Raw genomic sequence first — 12,572 nt, 5'->3', positions numbered from 1 at the left:
CAAAAGAAACCTGGTGGCTACTGTCCAGCTCAGGCAGAAAAAGTATATATATAACCAACCTTACGTGGTAAAATTCCATGCCATATTAATGGTCCCCAGTGGACGATTCGTTATGCAACCCAACACAAACTGGCAACTACTGTATTAGTCTTAGGTTATTGTTATCACACATAGGCCTACTGTTAAATGTAAATTGATGGGGCAAAAAAAGGTTCAATCAGCAAGGCCTACCTCAGAGACTGAGCCACAATGTTTTCACATATTGTCAGGCAGTGGGTGACCCTGTCCTTCTTTGTGGTGGCCTGTTCCTTTTTCCTGTGATAGAGGAAAGATGGGGAGGATGAGAAGAAAGAACAGTAAACAAGAGGCAGCAAAAGAAAAAGGAAGATAGAGGCAGAGAGAGAGAAAGATTGGACAGAACAATTAGGTTCAGACGGAAAAAGCACCTCCAAGAAATTGTCGGAAGTCATTCCATCTCTATACAGGATTCAAATTAAATTTCGTGCTCATAGCCAAACAGCACAATGGATGGAATACTGAATATAAGAAGTCAGTGCCACCCAACTAAACACTGCAACACTGGTCATTTCTGTAACCATAGACTGTATATAAAGATGGATGACATGATAGCTCCCCAAAAGTGAAGCCAAAACATCTGGATCGCCCCCTGGTGGCTGGCTGCAGTATAGGTCATAAAGCCCACCCCCTCCATGTTAGCACATTAGACATGGGTCAAACTAAAAAGTCAAAGTATACGTCAAATAAATGTTTCCCAAAGATAGTTTCTGTCATATTAGGTAGTTCTTATCACGCTGATGTATGTTCAAGTGTTAATTTTTCTAAGAAGTTTGGTTTTAATTAGTTATGATTCTATAAAAAGGGGCTGAGACATCATGATTGACAGCTGTGATTGACAGCTGTGATTGACAGCTGTGAGTGACAGCTGTGAGTGACAGCGGCTCTGTACAGACATCAACTCCAAATTACGTAAAAATCTCAACATGGCAGCTCCCGTATCATGGATATTTTGGCTTCCCCTCTGTACAGTGGGAGGAAATGGAGACGCGTTTTCCATCTATATATACAGTCTATGGAAAAGACAACAAGTAAAGAGATCCCCATCTGGGCATAAAAAGGAACCACAGTATACTGTACATTTCTACTCAAGTCAAATCTAAGTGTTCTTTGATTAAAAGAGAGAAATGTCCATTTCAAAAGTGTCAAGCCACTTAAGTGGAAACTCACAAGACCACAATTTCATACCTATTTACTCCACATCTAATTATAAAGCAGATATCAGCAGCAGTGACAGAGCAGCATAAACCCTGCTCTGTCCCTGGGTAAAGCACATTTTCTAAAATAGCTGAGGGAGACTACATATACATTATGTTCCATCATTTACAGCTTATTTAAGGTGGCTGCTCTTTTACATTATGTCATGTGAAAACAAGTAGCGAAGTTCTCTATGGATACATAATTGACAAAAAAAAAATGGTGGCCTCCTTGTATGAACCTTCTAAATAATACAACCATCATGCAAACGTAACGGTGCGAGTTGTACATATGGTAGACTCCTAAGTGATGAGCCTGCTCTACACTATATTGATCACCTGCGATCAAAGCACAGTGCATGCCACTTGCTCACGACTTTCTGTTGCACCAGAAAGAAAAATAATCATAAGAGTGCAAAGCGGCTGCAGTTCTCAGAGACAGGCACCACAACTGCTTTGCACCAACTGCAGAAGCTCAATGCATGATTAGAGGGACTTGGCTTTCCCCCAAGCTAAGTCCTTATTGGCTCACCAAATTTAAACCTATGAGTTTCAAGATCTAATCCTATCCAGGTTAATAGCTTTCAGTCATTTCACTGACTAGAAGGTGATACTAATTTGATACATGATTAATAATAGATTTATATTTATGACAGAAGAAAATGTCAAACAACAGTATATTACCATTATAAATTGGTTATACTAAAGGAGGAAAAGCAACCCATTATAGTATTATTTTTTTTAAGCAATCCATTATAGTTTTATCATAGAGAGTATTGCTGACAACAGGTGAAAATAGACATTTTTAGGGACCTCTGGACTGGCAGATGAACCTGATGAGACTGCTGGTGCTGTACAAACAAAATCAGTGGAACAGATTTCCTTGAAATGATTGACTAGGCTGAATAATACATTTGTAAAGGTGGAAAAAGTACTATAATAACTGAAGGTGTTTGGCATGTGTTCCTGGAATGTTTTTGTTTTTTTACTTAACAAGGAGTGACAGTGCTAGCTGTGACAGGGGAAGAGAGAGAGGATGACATGCAGGACAGAGCCACGGATAGGACTCAAACCCCCAGCTCAGGGTCTGAAATAAACTTTTTCCTCTGCCACAGTGGCAGGTCACTGAACATTTCTACCGGCCACTCAGTTTTTTTGTCTGCCATTTCTGAAATCTACACTAGGTAGAACACTTTAAAATTGTAAACACAGTCAGTGGTACCAGACCGTAGAATTATGGAATATATCATGTAACCTTAATCCCTGACTATATTTAATTTAGGAATTGCTTTTTAAAAATAATATTTCTTAATATATCTGCCATGGTGGCAGGTGACCTGAAATTTTTACCTGCCACTGCCAACATTTACCCTGTATTTGGCAGGTGGCAGATGCTAATTTCATTCCCTGCCTTAGCTGCTGAGGTAAGGACTCAGTCTTGGTACAAGGGGCGCCCACTCTACCAGGTGAAACACCGGGGCACCCCACTCTACCAGGTAAAGTACCGGGGCACCCCACTCTACCAGCTAAAGTACCGGGGTACCCCACTCTACCAGGTAAAGTACCGGGGCACCTCACTCTACCAGGTGAAACACCGGGACACCTCACTCTACCAGGTGAAGTACCGGGGCACCCCATTCTACTAACCAGCATGGAGTCCGATGGACAGGCGTAGGTGACGTCAGTCCAGGAGGAGGCTGCCATGTTAATGCACCAGGTCATCAGCAGAACAGTAGTTATGATATCTCCCCTTCAATGTACAATTAACTACACAATGTTCTACTCCCCAAAATGTGAACGTTGATTCCAAACAGGGTTCTTCCGAGATCAACTTATTAAGCAGACACTGAACCTTTTAATTGGTCCCTGGTCCCCTTTTAGCAGGCTAAATAACGCTCCAAACTTGTGCTAAATTTTGGTGAGGAAAAACTGGCATGGCCATTTTCAAAGGGGTCCCTTGACCTCTGACCTCAAGATATGTGAATGTAAATGGGTTCTATAGGTACCCACGAGTCTCCCCTTTACAGACATGCCCACTTTATGATAATCACATGCAGTTTTGGGGCAAGTCATAGTCAAGTCAGCACACTGACACACTGACAGCTGTTGTTGCCTGTTGGGCTACAGTTATGTTATGATTTGAGCATATTTTGTATGCTAAATGCAGTACCTGTGAGGGTTTCTGGATGATATGTTTTATTGTTTTGTGTTGTTAATTGATTTCCAGTAATAAATATATACATACATTTGCATGAAGCAAGCATATTTGCCCACACTCTTGTTGATAAGAGTATTAAATACTTGACAAATCTTCCTTTAAGGTACGTTTTGAACAGATAAAAATGTGTGATTGATTTGTGATTTAGCAGGTGCGTGGGCATCACTCAGCGGATACCTTCTGTGTTAGTCATCATGTCAGCTGGTCTGACCCTAAAGATGCTCCTATAGATAGCTGACACTCACATAAAGGCAACAAAGTCCTGCTAAACATTGGTGAAATGTCTGGCAACAAGTAGATCTCAAATAGCAGGAGACGTTTAACTGAATAACACATTAGACTCTGGTTGCATCTTCAAGCTGTTAAACCCTGAGAGGCAGCAGCGTTAGCTCTCATGCTAAGCTACCTGCTATCTTGCTATAAGACAAACATCACTCACTGCCTCTGGACGAGCTCCTCTGCGGTCGGTGGTCCCTGCTGCTGCTGGAACGACTTCAGACTCTCAAAGGCCTTCATCAGTTTCTCCATGGTGGCCATTTTAGCACTCAAGCTAAGCTAGGCTAGCTAATATTTACTATGTGAGCTAACTAGCTTAGCACAGAGGAGACTAGAGAGAGCGCGAGCGGTGCGTAGTGCGACGAGACGCTGCTCGTTACAGCTACCACCGGCTCTCCGTCGTCTCTGCGTGCAAGATATCTCTCTTATTGCTTCACAGTGTTGATACTAAATGAACTAAACGCTGGTGGATAATGAGCCATCTTTGATGCAGCGCTGCGTTCATCCGACAAGACACACAAGGAAGTGGCAGATGTGACAGTTGACAGAGAGGGGCGGAGCTACAACGTCAGCAGCCAATCAGACTGCGGTATGACGTTGAGTGACGTGAGAAAGAACCAATGAGTGAGTACGTTTTTTTTTTTCTTTTGTTGTGATTGTTGCTGTCACGGGACCGCTGTGATCCAGACTGAAACATATTAGAGCAACAGCAATGCTGCAGCTGTGGCTCTTATTATCCGTGAGCCGAGAAACATGAGTGTGGGAGGTGTGACAGTGGGGAGGCTCGCATCATTGAACAGATAGATTGACAATAACTTGATAGATAGACAATAAATAACCTGATAGATTGACAATAACCTGATGTTTTCAGGTGGAATTTCATTCATTCATTCATTTTCACTGTGCAATATAATTTTCCACTTGTGCAATTTTGTTAATAGTCTGTTTCTTGTCAATACTGTATATACTGCTCCTATTTTTATACTTCCTTCTATTTAAATGGTTCATATTTTGTTACACTTTGTTTAGCTCTTTTTTTTTACTGTTAGCTGATGCATCTTGTTTTTTGCACTATCCCCTTTTCTGCTGTACACTGAAAATGTACCCACGCGGGACTGCGGCATTTAAAAAGGCAAATTATTTTCCCGTTTGCATTAGCATTCAAGCCCCCAGGAAGAGCCCCGAAGGTTGATCCCAATTTTCGTAGTGACCAAACCTACATCCATGGGCCAAACGACGGTTCTACAACTTCTGTGTCCGTCACGTGAGGCCACTGGGCCCAAAAAGGTGGAGGTTCAGGCTGCAGCTGTTTACAGGTGGAGGTGCAGGTTACTGGCAGAAACTGTAGATGGAGGTTTGGCCTCAGCTGTCTGCCAGAATCTGCAGGTGGAGGTGGCAGTGCAGCATGCTGGCGGAGACTGAAGGTGGAGGTTTAGGCTTCAGCTGTCTGCCGGTGGAGGTGGCGGTGCAGCATGCTGGCAGAGACTGTAGATGGAGGTTTGGCCTCAGCTGTCTGCCAGAATCCGCAGGTGGAGGTGGCAGTGCGGCATGCTGGCGGAGACTGGAGGTGGAGGTTTAGACTTCAGCTGTCTGCAGGTAGAGGTGGCAGTGCGGCATGCTGGCGGAGACTGGAGGTGGAGGTTTAGACTTCAGCTGTATGCAGGTGGAGGTGGTAGTGCGGCATGCTGGAAGAGGCTGGAGGTGGAGGTTTGGGCTGCAGCTGTCTGCAAGAACCTGCAGGTGGAGGTGGCAGTGCAGCATGCTGGAAGAGGCTGGAGGTGGAGGTTTGGGCTTTAACCTTCTGCAAGAACCTACAGGTGGAGGTGGCAGTGCAGCATGCTGGAAGAGGCTGGAGGTGGAGGTTTGGGCTTTAACCTTCTGCAAGAACCTACAGGTGGAGGTGGCGGTGCAGCATGCTGGAAGAGGCTGAAGGTGGAGGTGTGCTGCAGCCCGTGCACCTGCCTACTACCTCCATATACAGCCTCTGCCATTAACCTGCACCTCCACCTGCAGATAGCTGCAGCCTGAACCTCCACCTAGAGCCATCAACCTGCACCTCCGACTCCATCTCAAGATTCTGCCAGACAACTGTAGCTCCACCTACAGTTTCTGCCAGCAACCTGCAGCAATACCACCTCCACCTGCAAATTCTGGAAGACAGCTGTAGCCCAAACCTCCACCTACATCCATCAACCTGCACCTCCACCTCCACCTGAAGATTCTTCCAGATAACTGTAGCTCCACCAACAACCTCTTCCTGCCTCCTATCCTATTGCCATGTCAAGACCTTAGCGGAACAGCAGGGACCAAAGTTACACTCGTAAATAGAAACCTTTCAGACAACATGCAAAAACATAGCTGTGTAATAATAGCATGACTGGGTTGATAAATTAAAGCTGTCTTTCTGATTAAATTCTGTTTACACCATCTTTTTCTTCTCACAGGTATTTCCATACGTTGACTGACTGACTGTGATGCTGAACTTCATCGAACAGAAAGAGCTCTTCGTCCTCCCACTAGTCTGAACTCAAGGTAGTGTTGATCAGGCTGATGTACTATAGCAGTAGGAGATATTTGGTGGTGTCTCAGTGTCTAGCCATTCATTTTCAGTCTGATCTTTGAATGCATGTTAGAAATGATCAAGCCTGTAGAAGTCATTAAGTGAAAACAGGGATGTTATACAGTATATCTGAGTGATAGAACATCTTAGAATAATATTTGAGGTGGAAAGACCTCAAATGTTAGAAAGTTTGGTTCTGTTCTGTTCTGTAAATAATCCTACAATGGACTTTGTAAGGGAGGTTTCGTGATGCATGGTATTTTAATACAACACATCTTCTTTGTGGTTTTCTCCAGACCCTGTTGGACTTCACAGACGTACCATTCCAGATCTACCAGGAGCTTACATGAGGACAATTCTCTCTACAAGAGATGTGAAGGATGCAGGGACGCTCCACCTGAGACTTTAGAGCCTTACATTTCCAACTATACCCTCCCTAAAAATGACGGCCAGTTTGCTCGCTTTATTACTGTGTACGAGCCTTTGCACTGTTGCTCAATAAAGTCCATCATTCTCTGCAGTCATTAGATCAGTCATTTGTGTCCACAAGAATTAGCACAAGTACATACATACACATACAAGTAAATACATTCATATTTGAGAGCCTAGTGAATTTTGTCATTTTGAATGCTATATTCTCTTCACACTTTTCTAATTTTTTATTTCAGTGTGACAGCAGATACTTTTACAAACTTGTTACGTTTTGATAAGTCACCCTTTATAAAGGGTTTACAGGAAATATTTGATGCCTTAAAAAATGCTCATGTATCTCTCACAGAAATGTTAGTAAGTTATTAATAAGGGGTCTTGACTTTCTCAATTTCTAATAAGCCATCAGCAAAAGTTTGTCAGTCAACTGCAAATTATAAATGTTAATACATCATCAATAAATAATTCTTATAGTAATCAGTCAATCTTGAAGTTGTATATGTTTTATGTAATTTGATTTTGTTCCTGACGCCCTGCAACCCTTTTTCAGAAAGCAAGTGTTCAAACAGTCATCTTCCTGTCAGCTAAAATATAAAGTGCTATATAAATGTCCACATGGTGGTGCTATCTCATCAAAATTAATTTGTCCCCTTGTTCATGACCTAACATTCCACCAAATGTCATTGAGTTCTGTTCTGTTGGTTTTGAGATGTCCTGGGAACAAACAAACCAGACCAAATAGCCTACATGTACTTTATTTGGCTGTGTGTGAGAAAATCATTACTGAGTGTGTTGTTTATTTTTGTCTTAATACAATCTGTACAGTTTACGGGGAGCAACTCTGTGTGTCTCTTTGATTGTATTTGCATCTGACTGTGTGACTTAATGACAGCTGCTATCAGGCCTAACACAGGGGGCAGACGGATGGCTTTGGATGGAAAATATATCATTTTGTTACACCGATAATATTTCAGAGAAAAGAAAATCAAAAACAGGTGTAAGGTGACCCACAGGTACGCGGCGTCCTTTTTCATGTCCCCTTGCAGCTGGAAAATAATGTCTAAGTATTGACAAACAACCTTCCGTTACTCACAGACTACTTGAACAGTAACGAAAATAATTTGATCCCTGATCCCACTGAATTTTGCTTCATTTTAGAACTATATTACCTAGTTTGACAGCTTGGTTCAAGTTTCGCGAGCCTAAAGTCATCAAATTTGTGACTTGTGTCTGACTCGAGTCAAAGTCACGTGATTCGAGTTCAGACGTCTGGAAGAAGGTAAACAGAGCAGATCACCCTCACTCGAACCCTGATCTCTCATCTAGGCCTGTCTGCCTGAGGCAAGGCAATAAAAGTAGTTATCTGTGGTACAATTAAAAAGTCCTGTTCGTATTCAGTGATGCAAACATCTTCTCTCATCCTTTTACTCTCTTCCCGTGATTCAAACCAAGGAGAACTCATGGTTGTATGCCTCTGCTAACCAGAAAATTTGCAGTTTACATCCATGTCAATAATTAGCATATGAATTATTGTGGTCAAAAATGTGTTTTGTGAGGTCACAGTGACCTTGACCTTTGTGCCAGATGTAACCCAATTCCCTCCAGGTGTTCCTGAGATATTGCTTTCACAAGAATGGGACGGACATGAGGTCACAGTGACCTTTGATCACCAAAATCTAATCAGTTCATCCTTGAGTCCAAGAGGATGTTTGTGCCAAAATTTGAACACATTTGCTCTAGGCGTTCCTGAGATATCACCAGAATGGGACGGACATGAGGTCACAATGACCTTGACCTTTGATCACCGAAATCTAATCAGTTCATCCTTGAGACCAGCTGGATGTTTGTGCCAAAATCTTAAGAAATCCCTCAAGATGTTCCAGAAAAATGGACCAGATGGACGTAAAACCCCAAAACATAATGCACACACGTCCATGGAAATCTAACTTATCTGGCTCTCACCTCCTCGTGGACAATTATACTGAAGCTCATTATACCCACCCCTGACTCAGTTTATTCTGTAATTAAGTCCTTTATGTAATGGGTAGTAGGAGAAGCTTTCATAATTTCTTATCTGCAGCAAATACCCTCTAATGCCACCAGCGCAGGTATATGTTACAGTATATTGTGGCTTGGACATTACATACTGTAGGTCATAGCAGCATGATACTATTCTTCTCCCATCTATGCCCACTTATTAAAACAAATGAATATATATGACACAAATAAGTCAAGACAAGTATTTTTATACAAATGGCAGTGTATTATTTCATAATTACAAATGTCAGATATGGTACAACAACCAGTGATACAACTTGTACAAGAATTAACAATGACTGCAGTGGTTGAACGACATGACTGTACAGATACAAAAAAAGAAGGAAAATCAAGAAGTCCCAGGCCCCGTTTGAATACCCATAATGCATTTGTCCTCCCCCACCCTTCCTTGAAAATATCCTTTGTCTGACATATCTGGACAGAAGAGTGTGGAACTCTGGAGAACCTCCAGGCATTTATCGGTGGTTTTCCCAAAACTAGAGTCAAGTGACATCGAGGAACGGAGGATCTCTCACTTCTAAACCTTTTTCTTTTTCTTTTTTTTTAGGAGGAGGGGGGGGCTCGCCATCACCGCCTTGGAGGAAGGCAGGAGAGAAGGAATGCACGTCATGCATTCAAACGGGGCCAACTCAGCTGGTCACCTTTCCATTTATAAAGTTGTCCTCAGACACCAGTGAGATATGTTGGCACTAGAAGGTCATCATTTACATATACAAGGAACCTGAAGTATTACAAACCGATACATGCTTGAGTAATAAAACATATGTATTTTTTTTTTTTTTTAAAACAGGCATTACAATGCACTTAGTGCGGACATTCAAAACTGTTGAGCTGTTTAAAGTTCCTCTATGTGAAGGAATTACTCTCAGGATGGACGGAATGATAAAGAGGTTGAAAAATAAAAAAGGCGGGATGCGAGAACTTAACTTGGTAGAACTGGCACATACAAAAAAAAGGCCGTCAGTCTTTCTTCAGTAAATTCTTCCGATAACAAGACAAGTTTGATTTACTTAATGTTGCTTTTGGTATCATTGGCAAAAAAAGGTTCAAGACACTTCCTATAGTCATTGTCAAAACACACCATAGTGCAATGAAACTGAATTTCTTTACCGCTATATGGATGGTACAAGTTCAAACAATGACAGAGGCATGGGTGGCAAACACAGTTTAGCTTCCCTGTGAGAGTGAGTGAATGTGTGTTAGAGCTTAGTTACATGTTAGAAATACATCATTTACAAGGTTTTTTGAGGCTAAAGAGCTAAAAGGCTAAAATCTACATAGGCGAGAGAAATCAGCTTCAAAATGTGCCTGAGAGCAACAAAAACAAAAGAAAAAAAATAACAAAGACACTCAGAAACTCAAGTGACGACAAGCCAGCAACAGATGCACACATTCGATTCCTGATTTCTGATAATGGAATGTGCAATAGGGGACAACATTTTTTAGAACAAGCCAACCCTCTAAATGCACCCGATTGGACTGTTATCAGGCCATTAAATAGGCGTTATCGGTAGCTATAAGCACCATAGATGTGGGTCATTAGGGGCCTACTGCGCCTACTACGTTGTAAAACTGAAAGTGAAACTTAAAAGCAACACGTTCTAACATGTTGTAAAACTGAATGAAACGTTGGGTTTTGAACAAACAAAAAGGCTTCTTTAGGTTTAGACAACACAACTACAACTACTTTAGGTTTATGCAACACAACTACAACTTCTCTAGGTTTAGGCAACAAAAAACACTTTTTGGTTTTAATTAACCAAGTTTCAAAAGTGAAAGTAAAACTCTTGTGAACACAAAGACAACTACACGTCGTTGGTTTCACACGGAATGTGAACCCCAGTCTCCTGGGTGAAAACCCTGTATTTTGTGTCTCATCCATCGCCCCTAACCTCCACCCTATATGGAGTTTCAGATTGTCTAAACTACTGCTCCTCACTTCCTCTTTAGCTCCTGTCATAATTACTACGGTCGCTAGTCATCTTCTTTTATACCTTCTCTCGGTGATCTACCATGTGAATAGATGATAAAACCCACTAGTGGGTGTAGTAGGCCCACTATTGACCCGCATCTATGGGGCTTATAGCGACTGATAACGCCTATTCATTAGCCTGACAACAGTCTAAACGGCTGCCAAATTAGTTAATGGGGAATTATATGCGTACCATTTTAAAAGTAAGCGGTCTTGAATGGTTTGAAATTCAATTTGAGTGACAGTCAGGTCCCTACATGATTTCTAACTATTGTATTGTTGTACTTCAATGCATATGATTGAACAGAAGCTGCATTTGCATACAATGTAACACACACACACAAAGCGAACATGTCCAGATTCGGTATTCACAGCATTAAAAACAGGTGGTGGGGAGTAAACAGCAACTGCCTCAAAAGCAAAATTCAAAAGCAAAATGGCTTCTAATGCCACTGAGAACAAAGAATTCGAACATGCTGGGAAATGGACAGAAAATGTGTTTGTTCAGGATCGGTTAACTTGGAAGGAAACACTTGGGTCTATGATGAAACAAAAGTGCGCAACGACTGTGGTTGCGCAAGAGGACGAGTGTTCCTGATGGCAGGACGATAATAAACATCATTCCCCCGTTCCTAACCATCTACACACATACAAGCAACGGATCCAAATCACTCCTATGACAGGACAACATACAGGTTTTCAATGGAATAGTTAAAGGATAACTTTCAACCTGGAACCTACTTTCCCATATTTGTGTCTAAGTGATTAACGTAGACTTTGAAATTGGTCCAGTATTGAGGGAGAACGCTGCAGCCGCTAAACGGGCTGTAATGTAATCAATTGGGGCAACCTGGCACCATCTGTTTACGTCCACTAAAGGGCTGGTTTTTGCCACTGACAGACTCAGATTGCTATTATAAGTGTCTGACAACATTATGGGAAGGACCCTACAGAGAAATTAAACGATTTTCTTTTCTGTTATTGTGTCATGTGACTTATCGCGGCGAGTGAGAGTGGAGAGAGGAGTGCCACGGGACACCGGTGTTATCAGAATTTGTTTGTTTTGTTGGAGTACAGAAAGCATAGCTTAGTGTTATCCAAAATATTTTCACTGTCATGGCTGAATATTTAGATAATTTCGTCAATGTGGAGGCGACGCAAGGTTTCAGAACGAGGCTTATCCGAGCGAGACACACAATAACGAACAGACCAAATCAAGCGAAAGGTTTAATTTCTCTGTAGGGTCCTTTCCATAATGTTTCCAGACACTTATAATAGCAATCTGAGACTGTCAGTGGCAAAAAACAGCTCTCTAGTGGACGTAAACTGACTGTGCCAGGTTGCCCCAAATGATTACATTACAGCCTGTTTAGCGGTCGGCGGCTGCAGCGTTCTCCCACAAAACTGGACCAATTTCAAAAAGTGTTGTCCCCATTAGTCACTTAGACACAAAAACATGGGAGAATAGGGTCCAGGTTGAAAATTTCAAAATTTTTCATTTTCGCTATTACAATTAAGAAATGTTAAATTCATCTAGTGCAAACACAGCTAAAGCCACAGCGGTCTAACTGGAGGTCTACTAGTAGGATATGTGGCCATCAGGCATGGTGCTATCTATGATCAACAGGCACAGAGGCCAAAGCAGGCTGCGTCTTGACTCAGCACAGAGGCTAATAGCTGCTGACAGCTGAATCAATGGAAGTTAGTTTAATGCAACAGCAATTTGTTATCGAGATGAAGCCCTTGACAGCTGCGGGTCAGATCTCTTATACAGCGCCATCATCATCA

General features: G+C 42.0%; 1 protein-coding gene and 1 long non-coding RNA gene across 12 annotated transcripts in view; one reads left to right on the top strand and one right to left on the bottom strand.

Annotated features, from left to right (window-relative positions):
- htt (huntingtin) overlaps positions 1-4,266 on the bottom strand; it is a 50,362-nt gene extending 46,096 nt beyond the window's left edge. For 8 of the 9 annotated variants that reach the window (XM_037765580.1, XM_037765585.1, XM_037765586.1 and 5 more), the window contains exons 1-2: positions 3,929-4,265; positions 232-315 (exon numbers count right to left, since the gene is read on the bottom strand). In XM_037765580.1, the coding sequence (XP_037621508.1) occupies positions 232-315; positions 3,929-4,026 (182 nt within the window). In that variant the 5' untranslated portion in view covers positions 4,027-4,265. Of the gene's footprint in view, positions 1-231; positions 316-3,928 lie in introns of all 9 variants that reach the window. The other variant, XM_037765581.1, reaches the window with a different exon arrangement.
- Positions 4,100-8,195, top strand: LOC119485862. Of its 3 annotated transcripts, none has more exons than XR_005206386.1 (3): positions 4,100-4,231; positions 6,210-6,297; positions 6,622-8,195. It is a non-coding gene; the product is annotated as an uncharacterized LOC119485862 (long non-coding RNA). The 3 variants fall into 3 exon arrangements; XR_005206385.1 differs by lacking the exon at positions 4,100-4,231 and adding an exon at positions 4,248-4,354; XR_005206387.1 differs by lacking the exon at positions 4,100-4,231 and adding an exon at positions 4,548-5,052.
- The last annotated feature ends 4,377 nt before the right edge of the window (positions 8,196-12,572 follow it).

The sequence above is a fragment of the Sebastes umbrosus genome, chromosome 3 (genome assembly GCF_015220745.1).
Source record: "Sebastes umbrosus isolate fSebUmb1 chromosome 3, fSebUmb1.pri, whole genome shotgun sequence".
In the NCBI taxonomy this organism is placed as follows: Eukaryota; Metazoa; Chordata; class Actinopteri; order Perciformes; family Sebastidae; genus Sebastes; species Sebastes umbrosus.
The sequence above is the reverse complement of the archived record's forward strand: the minus strand, read 5'-3'. Positions and strand labels throughout refer to the sequence as shown.